Below are 19,642 nucleotides of genomic sequence, written 5' to 3'. Positions count from 1 at the left end.
GGCCATGCTGGCTTAGGGCTGATGGGAGTTGGAGTCCAGCTACAACTGGAGAGCCACAGGTTCCCCACCCTTTCTTTTTAACCTAATTGTGGAAAAGCTCACCTTAGTGGTGTTGAGAAGAAGCCGTCGTTCCCAAAGAGAGGAAGCAAGAGAGGCCTCCGTGGCTTCAGTCTTTCTTCTAAAAAGAATTATAGAAAAGCTCACACAACATTTGAGGGCCTTCAAAGACCTCTCCTTTATGTGCAGTTCTCACATGTCCACAGACCTGGGGGGGGGGGAGAGAATTAATTGTGCATGCCTGTGCTCTTTATGTAATTACTGCATGGGCCTGGAATTAATCTTTTCAGAACTTTTTAAAACTTAGGTGATATCGCTGTGGAGGCTGCAGGAGGAAAAACTATCCAGGACAGCCTGATGTGTAGTGGGTAAGGATCTTTAGTGCGTGTTTTCTTATTTTATTTATACTTCTTATTTAGTTATTTATTTAACTGATTTTACAATCATTCCCCCTCTTTCTGTGGTTGCTTGAATTTATTTTTAATATCTTCTGCATATCCAAATTAACTTAACTTACTCATTTATTTATCTTCTTTAAATATATACTCTTATGTAGCTGCAGGTTATTACAATAATCCTGCCGGTGTTTTTATCTGTTTACAATTTATCTGTAAATATTCAACAAACCATTTCCATTCTTTTATAAAAAGTTTGTTAACTTGATTTCTTATTCTCCCGGTAAGTTCCACCATTTCTGCATATTCCATAAGTTTTTGTATCCATTCTTCCTTTTCTGGGACTTCTTCTTTCCATTTTGGGGCAAGTAGCATTCTTGCCTCTGTAAGTCACATACTTGAATAAGTTTCTATACAATTTAGGTAGTTCTATCCTTATAATTCCCAAGAGAAAGGCTTTTGTTTTGTTTTGTTTTGACAAATGTTATTTTAAACATCCTTTTCATTTCATTGTGTATCATTTCCCAGTAAGCCTTAACCTTACTACAAGACCACCACATATGATAAAAAGAACTTCCTTTCTCTTTACATTTCCAACACTTATTTGATTTAGACTTGTACATTTTTGCCAGCTTACTTGGTGTTAGATACCATCTTGAACAGTTTTATACTGAGGCCGTTTGTCCAGCTTAACGTAGTACTGTCTGCTCCAGGGATGAGAACATGTGGCCTTCTAGATGTCGTTCCCCTCGTCCTTGGAACTCCCATTGGCCATGCTTGCTGGAGAGTTGAGAGTCCCAGTAACACGGTCCCTGACCTGGCAACAGCTCTCCAAAGTCTTTCCCCTTGTTGCTCTCTTGAGACCGTGGCTGGAGATACCAGCAACTGAACTCTGCAGCTTCCGTGTATAAATCATGCGCTCTTACCACTGACTTGTGGTCTTTCAGTAAAGAGCCCATGGATCTCTTGAGGGAGCCTCCATAGAGGCTCAGGAGAATCCATTGGGCAAGCTGTGTACAGTGGATCCAGCCAATTCTTTTCCTGGCATGGAAAGGTTGCGAAGAAATGATTTGTTGCAAACAGCAAATGTGACTAAGAAGCTTGCAACTTGAGAACACAAGAGCAGCAGTGCTGGATGGAGCCAATAGCCCATCTAGTCCAAAATTCTTCTCCCTCATTGGCCAACCAGGGGAAGCCCACATGAAAGATGTGAGTGCAAAAGCTCCTGTTCCCCGGCAACTGTGATTCAGCAGCATTGTGCATGACTAATCGCCATTGATAGTCTTACCCTCCAGAATTTGTCTGATCATCCTTTCAGGCTGTCCAAGCTGGTAGCTCTCGCTACAACTTGTAGTAGGCTTGGCAAGGTTCGCTGAAGCACTGGCATCTCCCTCTACTGCAAATAATGTTGCTGTTGTTTTTTCTTGCCTTTTTCCAGGAGTTCCCTGGTGGCTTCAGCAGGCTTGGAAAGCCAAGGAAGAACCCCGTCTCCTTCCCCTCCTTACAGCAGCTCTCCAAGCCCATCAGGGTAAGAGGAAAATCGGATGAGAGCGTTGGCACTCCTCATCCCCCTAAAAAAAGAGGAGTGTGTGACTCTGTGTGTGCAGATTTGATTTAACTCTCATGGAGTATCTCTGGGGCTTGGCTATACTTTCATGGAGCTTTTGCTACTGGAGGAAAGGGAGAATTGAATTCCCCTACCAGCAGCAAAGAGCAACCAGAGTTGTTGAGCTTACTGTTGCTTCTGTACTCTTATAGGGGTGGAGAGAGGGCACTGAACAGAAACGAGCTGGAAAGCCAAACCTAGCAGAAGCCACATTTTTTTCCTAGGGTGGAGGAGACCTCATATTTTGATTTGGGTTCCTTCGGAAACCATTGGCAATCCTAATGTGCCACTTTCTACAACTTGCCTACCAAAATCCCTTCACTGGCACCACCACACCCTCCAGTTGCCAGCTTTCCTTCTCCCTCTCTGGGCCCAAACAGCTCTCCCACTGTGTCAGTTACCATATTGTTCTCCAGTATAACTTCGTTCTCCCAGGTCCAGCATCGGGGTCAGTAATTGGTGGGCATTTGACAACGCCAACAACCCCCGGTAAATTAGGAACCTAGGAAGCTGCCTTGTACAGAGTCAGACTGTTGATCTATTGAGCTCAATGGGACCTTCTTCTGCACACAGAGCAGGTGCTCTAAGATTGAGCTGCAGCCTGCAGGACCACCACCCCAGAGCCTCCTGGCTGCTGTTGTCTCCTTGGGTGCCCTCTCTGAGCATGCAAGCAGCGAGGCAGCATTCTCCACTTGCATCAAGGAGAAGAGAGGGCAGTTGGTGTCTGTATCAAGGAAGGAGTGTGAAGCCCACTGAATGTATCTTCCCTGTCCAAAACCTGCAGCCGGTGTTCTGTTTGCAAAAACAGTTCCCAGCTCCCCTGCCCCGCAGCCGTAAACATTTCTGTGATCCAATTCTCCACTGCTCCCAGGCTCCTACATTTCCTACTGTTTCCTCCTCTCAACAGACCCTTCCACTTTTCTGAAAACCCATCCTCCCCTAAAAGTGCTCTGTGCTTTTTGTCCTGCAGCCGGCCTGGGCAGTTTTCATCAGGCAGCAAGCATGGGCAGTCGGTCCCCATCCCAGTCCCCACACAGATCCACAACTACCGGCGGATTGAGCAGAACCTTCAGTCTCCTAATCAATACACTTCCCCACGGTGAGTACTGAGGGTTTGATAGCGCTGAGGTGTCCGGGAGGCTATATTCTTGTCTCGCTGCCAATGTTCTTTGGTATAATTGACTCGGCATCAATCAGTGTTGAAAGGTAGCAACCCTGAGGGTTGTTCATGAGCAATCTAGAGAACACCTGGGTGCAGTCTAGAGAATGTCTGGTATGCCCCATGGATATGAAGGAGGAGCACCAGGCGGCAGGTTGCAGAATTGCATACTTGTCCAGTGGCATGCAATTAGCCTGTCTCCAACATCCTTTTCACAAGCTTGTCTGAAGGCTCATTATGATCTCACTGGGATTAAGAAATGGTCTTGCTCTGAAATAATTTACACGCAGATTAGGGACGCCTTGGGAACCTGTCTTGCCATTTCCTCATCTGTGGGATCTCATTTTGGTGCTTTGTCACAAAAGAACTTTTTAGTAAATGACTATAAACATGCTCTCAAGGCTACTCTCTCTCACTCCAGTGAAAGCTCTTGGGTTGGCGTGTACCAGGTCAGAGCCTTTTCTGTGGTGACCCAGGATCTCTGGAGTGTGGCTCATTCTTAGTTGGACTTCAGGAAAGCCTTGAAGATCTTTTTATATCAGCCTGCATTTGGGTGACTTTATGCTGGCTTTGTTTTTAAGAACTGTTTGTTTGGGATTTTCATATTATAGTGTACTAATAGGTTGCGTCCTGCCTTCGGAGCATTGATGCACTAAAAGGCTAAAAATGCGTGCAATACGAACATGGGGATTTTGATAGGCTTTTTGTTCTAGTTGATTGAGGACATTTGGCCAACTAATGGTCCGCTCTTGTAAATGACTCTGCACTTTGATCATTGCTGTTCCTTGTGCTCAGAACTCCATCCATGAACATCTATGCCTTTCCTTTTTTCAATATGCATAACATGTTAGATAACAATAAATGGTCCTGCTGTGAAGAAAGTGCAATCTAAAATTTGATACAGAGGAGACAACAGGGAGAGGAAAGGGATTCTAAAGGGGAAAAACTGTGTTCATTTCACTTATTTTCCCCCTTGATGCTTCAAACTTTGTCTCTCAGTCCTCTTCCTCCTCATGCAAAATGAGCCTTACGGTACAATCCTGCCAGGTGAGTTGCATACCGAAGGGGAGCCTTAAGTATTATACATCTGCATTTGTTCGCATAATTCCTTCATCCTCTGTCTCTTCTATTCCTGCCGTCTCTGTTTCTGTTATCTTCACTCCTCTTTCTCCATTGTCGTCAAAGGAAGCTGCCTTATACCAAAGACAGACTTGGAGTCTGCTACAGACTGAATGGCAGTGGCTCTCCAGGGTTTTGCAAGCAGTGGTCTTTTTGAGCCCTAGTTAGAGATGTGAGAGATGGCACGCACAAGGTCCCAGGTTCAAAGCTTGGGCTACTTAGCTACCTATGCTGCCAAAATTTAGATTGGGAGATCCTTGAGGTAGGGACTTCTGGTTAAAGTTGGTTTTACTCTGTGTTGCGCCATTTAACATGGTTCTTTTATCAAAGTTGTTGAGCTTCTTTTTTTCAATTTTGACTTATCTAAGATCCCACCACCTTTTGGATATTCTGCCTTTGAAATCCCGGCAATGTCCAGGAAGATCTGGACGTATGGCAGCCCCTAGATATCATTCAATGAACCATATCGGATTTAGGATGCAACCTAAGCAATCTTATTGCAGAGTAAAAACCATGGAGCTGTGTAAGACAGTGCTTACTCAGAACAACTTGTTGGTTGATTTAATAGCCAAGTTAAATTCCTTGGAATTTGCATGTTAATGCGGCAATATTTCTGAAGGGGAACAAAGCATACTTTCTTGGGGGATTTCAGATGTTGAATACATGTGTCACCATAGGTGCATTCTTAAGAGAAGCCTTCCCTCCCATGTGTGTGTGTGTGTGGGGGATAAAAGAGAGGTCGAAGTGAGGCACAAATACTTGTTTTCAGACTCTTGTTTGTCATTTGCATTTTTAAAAAAATTGCATCTGTGCATTGGAAAAGTTATAGATATGACTTCCTGATGGAACAGTGTCACTTTCCTAGTCCATCAAAAGGCTTTATGTTTTTTTTAAACTCAGTCAGGGGTGAGGATCATCTGGTTTTCCCGATGTTACTGGACTCCAGCTTCCATCAACCCCAGCTTGCCTGGTCACAACCATAAAGGATGCTGGGAGTTGTAGTCCAAATACACCTGGAGGGCCACCAACTTACCCACCCCCCTGATCAAAGTGATTTGGCTCATCTTGGGTTTCTGTCCTGTTCATCTTCTGCCAACAGTAGTCAAGTGAAACTTTCCGTAGGCTAGTAACTTTTATGATCCTATTTACAAGGCTGGATTAGTTGCCTGAACGCTGCGGCTGTAATTATTGCGCGATATTGGCCCTGCCAGAGTGCTCCTTTCTTTAATGAATGTGTTTATTTACATTTGCTCATGTGCTTAGTAAGGCATCTCAGCCGTGCGTCTTAGGCCTCTCTGCCACAGTCACATGATCCAGTTGCCACATGAGCAATCCATGCCTGTGGCTTGGAACTTCAGCTGGGGAACAGTCAAGTTGCACCGGATGTATGGCCCCAGGCTGTGTGACTGACTCCTTCCATCCTGTGCGGGCGGATCTTCCTCCTCTATGAAATTGCTCGGCTCTCACACTCGCTGTTCTAGCAGCAGTGCTCCGGAATTCCAGGCTTCATTTCCTCCTCCACGGTTCTCCCGAAACACAAACAAGTGGGGATGGGGGAGTCATACAAGAAATACAGCATCTCTAAAAGAGTGGAACTGAATTCTTTGGGGGCCAAGTTCCCACTGATAATTGGAAGCAAAGGAGAAAGCAAGGCTCCTCAAGGGTACAGTCATTTGAAGAGGTGAGTTTCTCTTCAGACTTTCCACAACGTGTGCCTGCCCGCTAGTATCACGGTCAGCACTGGGTCTTGCTCAGAGGAGAGGAGGTGAAGCAAGGAATTAAGCCTTGGAGCCAGCAGCCAAAACTGAAACATGCCCAGGCAGATTCCTGGAAACCTTTATAGTTCTTCTAGGTCAGGGAAGCAATGGACCCCTTGAATAGGCAGAGTCACTGGTGTAGTCTCCTCCAACCTGTTGCCCTCCTGAATTCTTTTTATTGCAGGTCCTCTTGGCCGCAGCCAGTACTGATTGTAGTCTGAAAATGTCTGTCCAGATGTCTTTTTAAGAAACCTTGTCCTACAACACACATCTTTTGATTGCCTAACCTGTCCTCTATTTCCTGTGTTGTTGTTTTTTTCACACCTTTATTTATTTGGTTTTTCAGATTAAAGCTTTACAGCCACATATCGAACATACAACATAAAAAACAAGATTCCAAGGAATCTCTAGGACTTCCCTCCTGCCCTTTGTGGGTCCTGTTGTTAATCATTTCCTCCTGCATCTTTTATGATAATCCAGATCTTTTACATCTCCATTGTGTCCAACTATAAGTGATATTCCAATCCTACTAACGATTTTAACTGTTTACAATGGTTTTTAAGATAGGTTATAAAATTTCCCCATTCCTTATTAAAGTTTTGGTCTTCCTGATTTCTGATTCTTCCGGTCATTTTAGCATAATCCCATCAACTTGATCTGCCATTCTTCTCTGGTAGGGACTTTTATCTTCTTACCATCTCTGTGTTTTCCATGTCAGCCCTCACATTCCACGCAGTCTTTGGCAGCTGCTGCATTACTGGTGTCGGTGCCACGACGTAGGTCAGGGAAGCCACTGTGCACATTCCTGTGCTGCAAGCCACCAGTGCCTGGCATCGATTGCCACCTGTGGTCATTTTGATACTGGAGGGGTGCGTGTGGCATCAACACAACTCCATTTCCAATCAGCCTCCCCTCCATGCCCCTCTGATTCTCATGTACCTGTCTGTGCACTTCCTTGCTGTGTGGATTCCTCCCCTGCTTTCTGGTTCAGCCTCTGAGCTCTGGACAATGGTCTTCTCCTTAGAAGAGGTGGCAAGCAGTTAGACCCCAGTCCGTTGCCAGCCAACAGGCTCTTGATGGCCCCTGCGGTGTGGTGCTGCTATCCAAGTTGCCAGTGGAGTTGGGTGGAGACAATGCACATCAGTCGGAGCCCAAATCACCAAAGGGACCACAGCTGCATTTGAACAGCAGCTTTCTGAGGCTGTGGTCTGCCTTCTCAGTGCAGCCACAGAGGCTGCCAGCAGCGTGATGCTTTTCTGCTCTGAGAATCTTTCTGTTCTGTTCTTTTGCTGTGGTTGTGTTCCCGCTGCAGCTGTTAAAGAGTGAAGGACTTGGAAAAACAACTGAGGTTCGTGCTGTTCCCTGAAGGATCTAGAGCAAAAGCTATCAATAAATGTAAACAAACAAACCAAAAGATAAACCTGTTGCGAACAACATCCTTTGGATTGTTTGTTCTTCCTGGTATCCTTTTCTGAGACATCAGCTCAGAGGGCTTCACCCTGATTCTTCTCCAGTCAGGCCGCTGCTGTTGCCACAGAATCCGTCCTGTCAGTTCCATCTTAGGTCTTCCACATCGGCCTTTATGAAAATCATCTCATGCTGAGCAGCCGCGAAGTCTGGTATCACACGAGTGTTACAGTATTTCAGTGACTATCTTTCATCTGGAAATAAAGAACCAAGGTGGCATTTCTTGTCTCTGCTGCAAATGTCTCCCTTTCCCCCTTTTTAAAGCCTCTCTTGCACCTCTGTCATTGGTCGTGCCGTTTTTTAGTGTTGCAGGTTCCATGGGTCTCAGGCCCATTTTCCCCATTGACTTGTGGATGTTATTGATATGATAGTGTAGGGGCAAGACTCAGAGGTAGAGCACATGCTTTGCATATTACTATTATTAATATTATTAATTATACCGCCCTTCATCTGACAATCCCAAGGTGATTTACAGCCTTAGAAAAGTTGCGTGGCAAGGTCCCAACCCCCCCCTCCCTTAGTAGAATAAAGACACATGACTCAAATATTTAAGGTTAATGGGCTAAAAAGGCCACAACTTTATTTGTTACAGATGATGAGCGGTATTGGCTTAGGCATTAGATCTAACCAACTATATCTGACTCCAGCCCATCTGCAAGGAGTCCGGGAAGGGTTAACCACCAGTAGGGGAAGTTCTGCTGGTGCACATCAACTAGGAGCTCCCTGGGCGTCACCAATAGAGGTCACCAATAGGGGTCGTGCCTTAGGCCCTCACCTCCCTAGGTTTCGGACAGGGCCACACCCCCTGGAATCTACGGAATACCCTTCAATATGCGGGGGAGGTGATGGCGCTACCTCCCCTCTTCTCTTTTCCAGAAATATTCCAATGCCTAACCGCCAAACCTTAAAAGTTGTGACAATTTGCTATGAGGTAGGTGAAAACCAAGTGGCTGGTACCAATTTGCCAGGTGGAAAAATTCCTACCAGGCCCCTCAACAGCAACCAAGCGAAGTCCATAGCAAGCTCAAAAGAGATGAATACCTTAAAGGGCGGGAGGGTGGGAAAACCGGAGCAGCTGGAAGCAGGAAAGAGAGAGATCTTCCGGCTGCGTCCTGCCTTTAATGGGCAGGCCACACCCCCGGAGCAACTGGATTGGTCAGCCTGGCCAGTGATGCAGCCGGGAATCCCCCAGCCGCACAGGGCTGGCTACCCACCCCCTGCACACCTGGGGGGGGGGTTGTGAGAGCCCGCAACACCACCTCCTCCTTAAGGCGGAAGGAAGCTTTACTGTTTCCAGCCTTGGAGGCATGCATCCACTCATGAAAAAGATCTCAGGTTCAGTCCCTGGAATCTCCAGGTAATGTCTCCTGCCTGAAGCCCTGGAGAGCTGATGCCAGTCAGTACAGAAATGAGTGAACTAGATGGGTGAACTATTGGCCTGACTCTGTACCTTCCTATGCTTCTGAGCTTGTTCGCCATTTGCTTTTCTGCCTACTATGTTCCCCATGGAATAATGGAGGTCAAATCCTTTCCCATTAGGTCCGGAACAGTCAGAAGATCAAGCAGCAGCAACAGCCCACTTGGTTTCATGAAGGCCAGCCCTTCCCCTCCTTTTGCTGCTGGGGAGCATGGAGCTGTCCCAACCTCCAGAAGGTTCTCCTTTGGGGGCGCTAAGCCTTACACGCCATCCCCACAAGGTAAATTATTGGGTTTGCTTATTCCAGATTCTAGAAACCTCAGCGATATGTGTGTGTGTGCACTTTCCTTAATTCCAACCAGCATTTTGTGGGTGAATGCAGATATAGTAGCATAATTAGAGCAGTGACTCTGGTCTGGAAGTGTCCTAGCTATATTTGGTCCCATATGTGCCTGTTCCTCCCCAGGACTGAGAGGGAACCGTTTGAAAATGACAATGGTTTAAGGGAGGGACTACCAGTGAGAGGTACCACAATGCTCTCCATGTTGAGGGTCCAAAATTCAATTCCTAGCATCTCTGTTAAAAGGATCTCAGGAGGAGAGCTCAGAAAAAGAAGAAGCCATCACAGCAGACTATGCTGAGCTATTGTATATATTTATTTATCCTGGGGTTGGGGGGGGGTCTGTCACCCCTCTGTGTATTGCAGGACTCTATCTCCTATCGTCACTGACTGGGGCTGATGGGAGTTGGAGTCCAACACAAGTGGAGGGCCTCAGCTCCTATACTTTTGTTTTTACTAACACACACACGCGCGCACACACACACACACACACACAGAGAGAGAGAGAGAGAGAAACTTTTCCAGTTACTGAGTTGTTTGCTGTGAAATATAAAGAGATAAAAATAACACAAAATGCAGCAATATCAAAGTTCCATAATCAAACTAAACAGGTGTAAGAAGTCTTCAACTGAAACCTTGCTGGAAGAAATAAATCTTTCATTCCTTTCAAAAAGAAACCAAGAGTGCGAGGTTTCTAATTAGATGTCCCAATGATTTGACTTGATATAAACCGGCTTTACTGTTTGCTTCGAACATCTGAAAGCACTCATAACCTAAGCGAGCTTATGAACCTTTGACTAATTGTATCTTGACAAAACCTCATTGTTTCCTATGTAGGTTTTCAGAAGTTTGACTGGTATAACGGTGCCCCAGTTTGATTTAAAAAACAACAGCAATATTGCTATAAGTAATCTAAACGAAATATTTGCTATAGGGAGCGTTCAATTTATTGTCTGTCAGTGCATTGATGTGCTTTTTAATTTTTCAGTTGGAACAATTCCAGAGCAGCCTGACCAGACCGTTCTCCCTTCTCCTCCCTTTGGAACAGAGATGAGAAGTCGGGTGCCCATACCTGGTAGGTTGCCCTTGGCACTATCTCGAGATTTCTGCCCTTCCCTTGCCATTCTTTCTTGCTGATGCGTAACTCTGGGCATCCTGCTTCCCCTCTCGTCCCTCCAGGTGCCTCAGTGCCTGACCCTTCCCCTCGAGGGATGGGCTCCCGTCTCCACAGTGCTCCCAACCTGTCAGATTTGCATTCCTGCCGGCAGAAGATTACAAAACAGTACTCTGATCCTCTGGTTCCCCATTTCAACCAGGCCGCTGCTGGCCAGCCAGCACAGACACACGGCCTGCAACCTTGCCGCCCACTGAGGTCCTCGCCAAAGTTCTCTGAGTTTATGCAGAGGAGCCCCTTGCCAACCATAATGGGCTCTCCAACAAAGGTATTGTTTTCCCCCTGCCTTCAATGGGCTCTCGCTTGTGGTCTCCTAAACCTGTAAATCTAGGACAGAGATTTGCAAATGAGCATCAGGTGCAGGCATATTAAGCAGTCACGTTTATTTTTAATAGCGCTTTTGTGTCCCATATTTATTGTACTGTGTTTTGTATTCTAAATGATATTCCATGGAATTCAAATTGCATTGCAATATAACGGAATATAAGAACTAAAAGACACAATTAAAAATGCAGTTAAAACCGTGTGTTATCTAGCGCAGCTCATGACAGTTGCCACAACAAGCAGGAAAATATATCCCCAAGTTTTAAAGAGTGTGAGGGGAGAAGTTTGGGTGCCCACTGATCTTAGGAGGTTGTGTAGAGGGCAATGTTATGAAATGGTGGGGGTAGTAGATGCAGCCCCTGTTTGTGATTGCATTTAATGCCTGTTTATGTGTGTGTGGAGTGGGTGGGGGCTTTTATTAATAGCGGCAGAGATAAGCCATGGTGCAAACAGTGACTCTCTCACACTGAACACTGGTGAACCACCTCTCTCCACTCCTCTCCCACTTTTTGTTTTTAATAAAAAAAAATAGGTCATGCCTCCTTTTGAGTTCAACAAAACCCCAAGCTCCCAAAACCTGCTTGCCCTCCTGGCGCACCAGGGCGTCATGATCCCGACAAGGAACAAGACTCTGCCAGACTTGAAGGACATGGGTCATTTCCACTGTCAGCAGGCAGGCCTAGGATTGAGGCCTATGGAAGAAGCCAAGGGCAGGTACGAAGCTGACCAGAAAGGCATTCACAATGCACACGACAAGTTTTGCTGTTATGATGGGCCGGGCTGGGGGGGGGGTAGATGCTGATTTGCCACTCTCCTTGCATCCACATACCGTATTTTTCGCTCTAGAAGATGCACCAGACCATAAGATGCACCTAGTTTTTGGAGGAGGAAAACAAGAAAAAAAATATTCTGAAGCCTCTTCAGGGCAGGGGGAGTGTTCTTTGTGTTGCTATCCCAGAAGCCAGAACAGCAAGAGGGATCGCTGCGCAGCGATCCCTCTTGCTGTTCTGGCTTCTGGGATAGTTGTGCAGCCTGCATTCGCTCCATAAGACGCACACAACATTTCCCCTTACTTTTTAGGAGGGAAAAAGTGTGTCTTATAGAGCGAAAAATGCGGTGGTTTTTAAATTTCACATCAAGGAATCTTCAAAGCGCCTCAAAATTTCCTGTGTTGGTTATTTCTCAGGCTAAATAGGATTCCCAGCAAACCATATTCACAGTCCCTTTCTGGGAGTTCCGTTGGCTCCACATGCCAGCAACCCTTTAATCTCCTCACCCCAAGGTCAGGTATAGCAGGGGCAGGTAGAAAACTGGGGCAGCCCATTGGTTCGCCTAGCTTCATAATTGTTTGCATTGACCAGGCAGGGGACTCTCAGCCCTGCGTGGTGATGCGGAGCCTTGAACTTGGGACTTCCTGTGTGCCACTGAGTTACAGCCCTGCCTCCTCCACGGCTATAGGCTCCCGTCTCCATGATTCACCTGCTTCAAACCGCCGCCTCCATCTCCATCCTTGTCTCCACCATGGTCCCCTTTTCCTGTGCCTCATGGCTTTTGTGCAACACACCAGCTCCCACGACTGCCTCTGCTTTGCCCATGTGTCAGATATTGTCCTGTGAAGCAACAGGATGAAGGCTCCTTTTATCAAATAATGGGGGGGGGGATGTCCTGTGCTGGACATGTGGGGCAAGGCAAGAGAGTGTGCTTCGGCCCACTGCCCTATATCCAGCAACTGTGGTTGGTGACGAGAAGCTTTGGCAGCAGAGGAAGCCCCTGGTATCATCAGTTACCAGGGATAAGGTGAGGGGAAGGATCCTGATTCATGCCCTGGAGATCTGCTGGCAATCAGAGTGGGCAGTACTGAGCTAGCATGGCCTGGTATAAGGCATATTTCCATATTCCTTAGGATGAGGAGCAGAAGCTCAGCAGTTAGGCGTGTGAGACACTCCTTGCGCAGCAAGTGCACACAAGAAGTGCTGTCTCAGGCAGGCTAAACAGGTGCATAGCTTAGTTTGCCAGAGAGATGCCACACTTTTCCTGCTTTAACTGCTGAGAGGTCCACACTAATGGCTAGCATCCAATGGAATGACTCCATAATTGCTCTCTTCCTCTCCTCCTCCTCCTCCTCCTCCTGTCATTTCCTCTGATGATATCCTGGATTGCCCAACATGGGGAGGCTTGGTCCAGCGCCAGATCTAATCTATTTATGATTCTATTCCTTGGTATTCATCTAGGTCAGGCATAGGCAAACTCAGCCCTCCAGATGTTTTGAGACTACAACTCCCACGATCCCTAGCTAACAGGACCAGTGGTCAGGGATGGTGGGAATTGTAGTCCCAAAACATCTGGAGGGCCGAGTTTGCCTATGCCTGATCTAGGCTCTCGATTCTCAGACATTTCAGGGGACGGAAATTCTTTCCTTGAAGCCATGGGAAGTAAAACAAACAAACATACATCATTTTAAAAAAATATTTTTATTAAGTTTTACATAACAAAAATTCAAACACATTGTTCATCTCCTCATTTAGGATTCTCTGAATCCCTTGACTTCCCTCCGCCCTTCCGTGGTTACCATTATCAATCTTTCTTTTTCATCTGCTTATCTTATTTTCTATTTATTTATTTTTTTAAAAAAATCAGCTCATTTTAAATAATTTCCCAGAATGCTTTAGTTATCTTGCACGTCCACCACATATTTCCAGCAAACATTGGAAGCAGTTCTATACATTTTTGCTAGTTTTACAGGTGTTGAATACCACTGATACATCATTTTCATGTAGTTTTCCTTCAACACAAAGCATGCTGTAAATTTTAAGTCTTCCCTCCATTATTTTCCCCAAGATGAAAATTGAATATTGTGCCCAGTGTCTTGTGCCCATTTTATCATTACTGATTCAACTTCTTCGTCCTTAGTATGCCACTCTAGCAACAATTTATACATTTTAGAAAGTAACTTCACATTATTTTCCAGTAAGTCCTTTTCAAACCTTGAAATTTCTGTACCAAATCCATTTTTCTTATCTATTTTCAAGACATCATTTCCTTGGTGGTGTTGCAGCCAGTCTGTCACTAACTGTCTTATATCTTCAAAACTAGATACATCAATTTTGTTTACTGTTATCGAAAAACTAAGTGACGAGCTTTCTGCTTCCATTTGTTCTGAAGCTACCCAGGAAAAATAGGTGGGGAGCAGTTTTTTTGAAACCAGGAACAATAGAGAGGAAGGGAGGAGCTCTGATAGGACAGGAGAACGGGATGGTTTCAGGAGAACTTGGGGGGGGGGGTTGCATAAAAGGAGGCTGCAGATTCCCACCTGTTCTCTAAAAAAACTGGCTTTTTAAAAAACAATTGAGCCGTCTTTTCCAGGCTGGCGTCCTTCAGATGTTTTGGACTACAGTTTCCATCAGGCTTAGGCTGATGGGTTACCCAGAATCCGCTGCCTCATTGGCAGGTCTGAGGCAGCCCTTGCAAATCTACCCTCTTGGGGGCTGAGGCTGAGCTCCATTCCAAACATTCAGTATAGCTCCCCAGCCAGCAAGCCAGCTTGCATCTGCTAGCTAAGGTGGGCTCCATTTTGCCTTAGATAGAGCCCTCCTGGCCTGCAGGCTTGATGTTCTATAATAATAATAATGATGATGATAATTTATTATTTATACCCCGCCCATCTGGCTGGGCTTCCTCAGCCATTCTGGGCAGCTTCCAACAAAATATTAAAATACCGTAATACATCAAACATTAAAAGCTTCCCTAAACAGGACTGCCTTCAGATGTCTTCTAGAGCAGGCATCCCCAAACTCAGCCCTCCAGCTGTTTTGGGACTACCAATTCCCATCATCCCTGACCACTGGTCCTGTTAGCTTGGGATGATGGGAGTTGTAGTCCCAAAACAGCTGGAGGGCCAAGTTTGGGGATGCCTGTTCTAGAGAGGCCTTTTGTCCCTCTTTAAAGGCCACTGCACTTTTCACTGCAACCAGCCGTTAGGGAGCAGAAATCCACAACACCTGTGCATCCACCCGTCCCCTCACATTCACTTGTCTTGCTTCTCTCCTTCCTCCAGGTCGCTCAGCACCGGTCGCCTCACTGATCTCCTCCTCAAAGCTGCTTTTGGGGAAGCTGGAAGCAATGACAGTCTGAACAATGAGAAGCCCATGGAAATCACAGGTACGGGGAGATGGGAAACTCTGGGGTTCCTTTTTTGTTGTGCTCCTTTGTTTAGTTACTAGAATTGGAGGAGCTATTCACAGGGTTCTCTTCCCTCACCCTCTTCCACAAATCCATAATATCCTGACAACAGCCCTGAGAGGTAGGCTAAGCTGAGAGACAGCAAGTGACTGGCTTAAACACCCAGTGAGCTACATGGCTTAGTTGGGGGGATTTGAACCATAGTCCCATCAACACTCTTAACTTCTAGGCTGACTGTGTTTCTATCTTGATATCTTTTATGGCTCTCATAAAATCTTAACTCAAGCCAATTTTTTTTGCCATTCTTTCCTCGTAGCTCCTTCTGCTGTCTGTGGAGGAAACTTACACTCTGGGGCCAGGGATGGCGGCTCTGCAAGCCCTTCCCCAGTGGTCTTTACTGTTGGTTCCCCTCCCAGTGGGACAACCCCACCGCAGACCACCAGGACCAGAATGTTTTCAGGTAATGAGCTCTTCCTGCCATCTTGATACTGCTGTCCAGAAGAAAATTGGAGTTATCTTCATAGTTACTGTCCTGGCTTTGTGTCCTAACTCAGGGATGTGTGTATTCTAGGAACAAGGAATCTAGTGTCTCACATGCACATACACACACTCTGAGCCGCCTGACAGACTTGCTTCCCTGTTATGTCACAGATCTTGAGCAAGCAATTATACAGACACCTTCCTTTTTAAAAAAAAATTGTGAATTTTTGAGATCTAAGGAAGCTCAGGAGATTTGCCCCACCCCAAAGCTTCACTAAGTTCTGGGTACCCACTGGAGTACTGGTGCACACATGGAGACTATTTTTATTTCAGGAGAAGCACCATAAATGAGGAAGCTCCTGCTCACATGGAGCTTTGCTTGCAAGCACTGCCGTTCTCATTGTCATTGGGATGATAGTCCTATGAAATAAGGCTGTGTTTGGACTTTGCTTGGTGGAAAGGGATTAATAAGGATAGCTGAGGATTAAAATGTCACAATTAAGGGCTCGTCCACACTTACCTTTCACCCTGCTTTAAAGCTCCTTGTCTGAGTGCACCCCGTCTAACTTTCCCCAGGAAAACCTGCTCTTTAATGCTGATTCAGAACAAGCGGAAATTCAGGTTTCCCCAAAATTCCTGAAATTCAGAAACATGGCACAAAAGGAATCCTGGATGAGCCCTAAACTGGAGCTTAATCTGAATCAATAAATTAAACTGTGTGTGTTTGTTTTTCTCCTTTGGCCCGAAGAGTCACATCTAGGTAACTTTTGCTTCTGTGTTTCAACCCTTTTAGTGGGATCTTCCAGCTCTCACAGTTCGGGAGGGTCTTTCAGCGGGCGGCACTTCATCATGAGCGCTGGTGGGGATGTGCTCGAAGCCCCATCAGGCGTCAGATATACTTTTGCTGACCCCATCACTGCCAACCTGGAGGGAGCAGTCACCTTTGAGGCACCCGAGCTACCGGAGGAGACGCTCATGGAAGTGAGTTGAAACCCACCTCCCCACCCACCCCAGAGACCCAAGATTAAAACATGAGGCGGAAATTCATTTGGTCCTCCACAGGTTCATCAGTGTTCCTCGCATTTCTCACCTTGTCAAACACAGACAGTTTGGGTGCCTGGTGTGGAAGTTAACATTCTTGGCCTCCCTGGGTTTTATTAAAAGCAAAATGCTGGTCCTTGTGACTGTTGGGAGGTAAAAGAACAAAAATATGTTGTCAGTGTCATGGGGGGTTCAGCAGCGCTGAGGTGGGGCTCCAGTCGCTTACGTAGCTCAACACAGCAGCTCCCCATCCTGTCTCTGTTTGCTACTTCTGCACAAATCATGAGATATGGAAACAATTGCTGGAAAAAAGATTCTAGCTACCCCACTTTAAGATGTTGTATTGTAAAGCTCTCCAGTGCTTCCGCCGTCATGCGGCTTTCCGGTGTTCCTGATCTAGGTGAATATTTAGCATCTTTGCCCTCTGAGGTCGTCTTCAGTCTTTACAACCCTGTGAAGTAGGTTAGGCTAGGGGAGTTATTTGCCACTTAAAAGAGCTTTGTGTCCAAATGGGGATTTGAACCAAGATCTCCATCATGTTTGAACCAAGATCTCCATGGTTGTAGTCCAGTATTTGATCTGCTATGGCACACTGTCATTTAGGGCATCGTTTTATGGCTGCCAGTTTGTTTGTTAACAATTTTTTTTTTATTAATTGACTTTTGCTTCCAGGGACTTGCAGGCAATACGTGTAGCTTAGAAATGTTAAATAAGGTCAAGTGGGAGGGAGTTCCAAAAGTCGTTTAGGCACCACATCTGGGGATAATACTCTCTCTCTGTGTGTGTGTGTGTGTGTGTGTGTGTGTGTGTGTGTGTGTGTGTAGAGCTGCAGTGTTAATTATCACTGAATACTATGTATTTGCAGTTTCTTTCCTTCCATTCATCTTTGTGATATATGCTGCTGCCACTTGACTCCCAGCTGCTTCCTTTTCCAAGCAAAAGAGGCCTTTTTAAAACTTCCCTCCTGTATTATTAGAAGGCTCTCCCTTGGCTCATTTGGTTGCTATGGACAGTGAAGGAAAGGCAGCATCACATTGGGGCTTGTGTTCCCATGAATGGAGTGGAGGGTTGTCGTTGTTGTTGTTGTTTGGCTACGGGAAGCCTCTCAACTAAGCCAGGAGCTCGGTGAGGAATAAAGCCAGCCTCAGTTTTCCATCTGTATACAGGAAGAAGAGAATGTCTTTAGAGGAAGCCTGCGAATCTGGAAAGGAGAGTAGAATTGAAAGCTCTGAACCGTAAAAGTTGAGACCGTTGCTAGGTAATAAATACCTAGTGAAATGTTAGTGGAGTGTTGTCAGAATGCTGTCTCGTCAGTAGTGAAAGCTTGAATTACACCTGATATTTGGATCGCGCCGGTGCTTTCTGAAGGAGACTGAATGTCAGGCTCTTTGAGTCACAGCAGCCTGATTCCCACCCCCACCCCCAAGCGACCAGGGCATTGCATTCTTACCATTTCCAGTTCTTGAGTCAGATCTGCTCTTTCGCATTGTCTGCAAAGCTGCACGCGTGTTTAAAAATAACCAGTGATCCTGGCCGAAGAGGTGGTTCTCCATGTTCCAAGCTGCTATCTCCTGAGTGTGCAAAGGAGTTGGGCTAGGGAGACAGATGAAAACAAAATCCATGCGGTTGGCTGTGCCGGTGCTCGGAGATATGGGATTCCAACCCTTTAAAAAAAAAATTGAAAACTCACTCGGTTCAGGTTGCTGTTGAGCTCAAAGACATCAAGCCCTCCCACCCACTCCTTTTGTATGTGAATTGAACGAAAACCTCTGGCAAATGTGCACCTAGATGAAAGTGATGGGAGGGAGAAGAGGGGGGAGGGGGCAGTGGAAGGAAAGTAGGTCACTGTTTCATCTCTATTTATAGACCCTCAGCAGTTTCTATAGAGCTGTGCAAACACAGGCTCTGCACAAGTCTCAATCCCAGCTTTTTAATTTTTGAAGTCGTTAATTCCGTGAGTGGGCAGGCCCGTAAAGGCATCTGCTGATTTGGCACCGGCTCCCTCTGAATGAGAACCACAGCGGGAGCCACGGGAATGTTCCTCACCTGTGGCTCCCCTTGATGAACTACAGATGAAACTCGAAAAATTAGAATATTGTGGGAAAGTTCGCTTATTTCAGTAATTCAACTTAAAAGGTGAAACTAATATTTTTTTTTAAAAAAAGATATTTATTAAAATTTTCCATTTTATACAAACCACAAAGAAAAAGAAAAAAGAGAAAAAAGTTAAAAAGAAAAAATATTAAAAACACATAAATTTCATATCATATTTTCCAATAACATATTTCCCTGACCTCCTCATACCTCCCCTTCTTGTATTCCAGTTCAAATTGTTCATCCAGCAAATCCTTATCTCATAGCATTACAGCTATAAACCTTATTTTCTATCCATCTTCTTAAATTATTGTAACTTATACTTTAACTTATGTACAAAAAAGAACTATTTTTTTCATATTCTTTTGTACCATTACAGCTGATAACCCCTTAATTTCAATCCAACATCACTCAGTATTCCTTGATGTTACAATATTTTTGCAAATAATCTTTAAATTTCTTCCATTCTTCTTCTGCCGATTCTTCTCCCTGGTCACGGATTCTGCCAGTCAATTCTGCCAGTCCCATAAAGTCAATCAATTTCGTCTGCCACAAAAGGTGAAACTAATATATGAGATAGACTCATGACATGCAAAGCAAGATATGCCAAGCCTTTATTTGTGATGATTATGGCGTACTGAAATAAATGAACTTTTCCACGATATTCTAATTTTTCGAGTTTCACCCTGGGAGCGTGTGTTCATGTTTCCCACCCAGCCTGCCTCTTCCTTCCACTTTTCTTAACCGTGGCCTGGGAGAGTGTTGGCATAGACCTTATCCCCACAGCCATTCCTTCTCTGAGCTCAGAGGGGCATTCCTAACTCTCTCCCCCTTCCCCCAGACTTATCTTCCCAATAACCAGTTCTTTTTTTCAGAGGGTTATGCAGTACTGGCACCTCTTTTTTGTTTGTTAAAAAGTGTGACACTTACCATAACAACTTCATGAGTACCGGCACCTCTTTTTCTAGAAAAAGTGCACTGCCAATAACCCTATGAAGCAGCAGAAACAACAAATATGTTTCTGGCATCTTTA

At 45.4% G+C, this 19,642-nt stretch overlaps 1 protein-coding gene across 1 annotated transcript in view; it reads left to right on the top strand.

Annotated features, from left to right (window-relative positions):
• The window catches only part of ULK1 (unc-51 like autophagy activating kinase 1), a 113,821-nt gene that overhangs the window by 82,122 nt on the left and 12,057 nt on the right, over positions 1–19,642 (top strand). The window contains exons 14-23 of the mRNA XM_083589860.1: positions 365–425; positions 1,891–1,980; positions 3,029–3,157; positions 9,100–9,257; positions 10,306–10,392; positions 10,497–10,759; positions 11,348–11,529; positions 14,870–14,973; positions 15,311–15,454; positions 16,268–16,455. Coding sequence (XP_083445986.1) covers positions 365–425; positions 1,891–1,980; positions 3,029–3,157; positions 9,100–9,257; positions 10,306–10,392; positions 10,497–10,759; positions 11,348–11,529; positions 14,870–14,973; positions 15,311–15,454; positions 16,268–16,455 — 1,406 coding nt within the window. The remainder of the gene's footprint in view (positions 1–364; positions 426–1,890; positions 1,981–3,028; positions 3,158–9,099; positions 9,258–10,305; positions 10,393–10,496; positions 10,760–11,347; positions 11,530–14,869; positions 14,974–15,310; positions 15,455–16,267; positions 16,456–19,642) is intronic.

This window comes from Podarcis filfolensis, assembly GCF_964270895.1.
Source record: "Podarcis filfolensis genome assembly, chromosome: 16".
Lineage (NCBI taxonomy): Eukaryota > Metazoa > Chordata > Lepidosauria > Squamata > Lacertidae > Podarcis > Podarcis filfolensis.
Note: the sequence above shows the minus strand (reverse complement) of the source record. Positions and strands in the feature narration are given on the sequence as shown.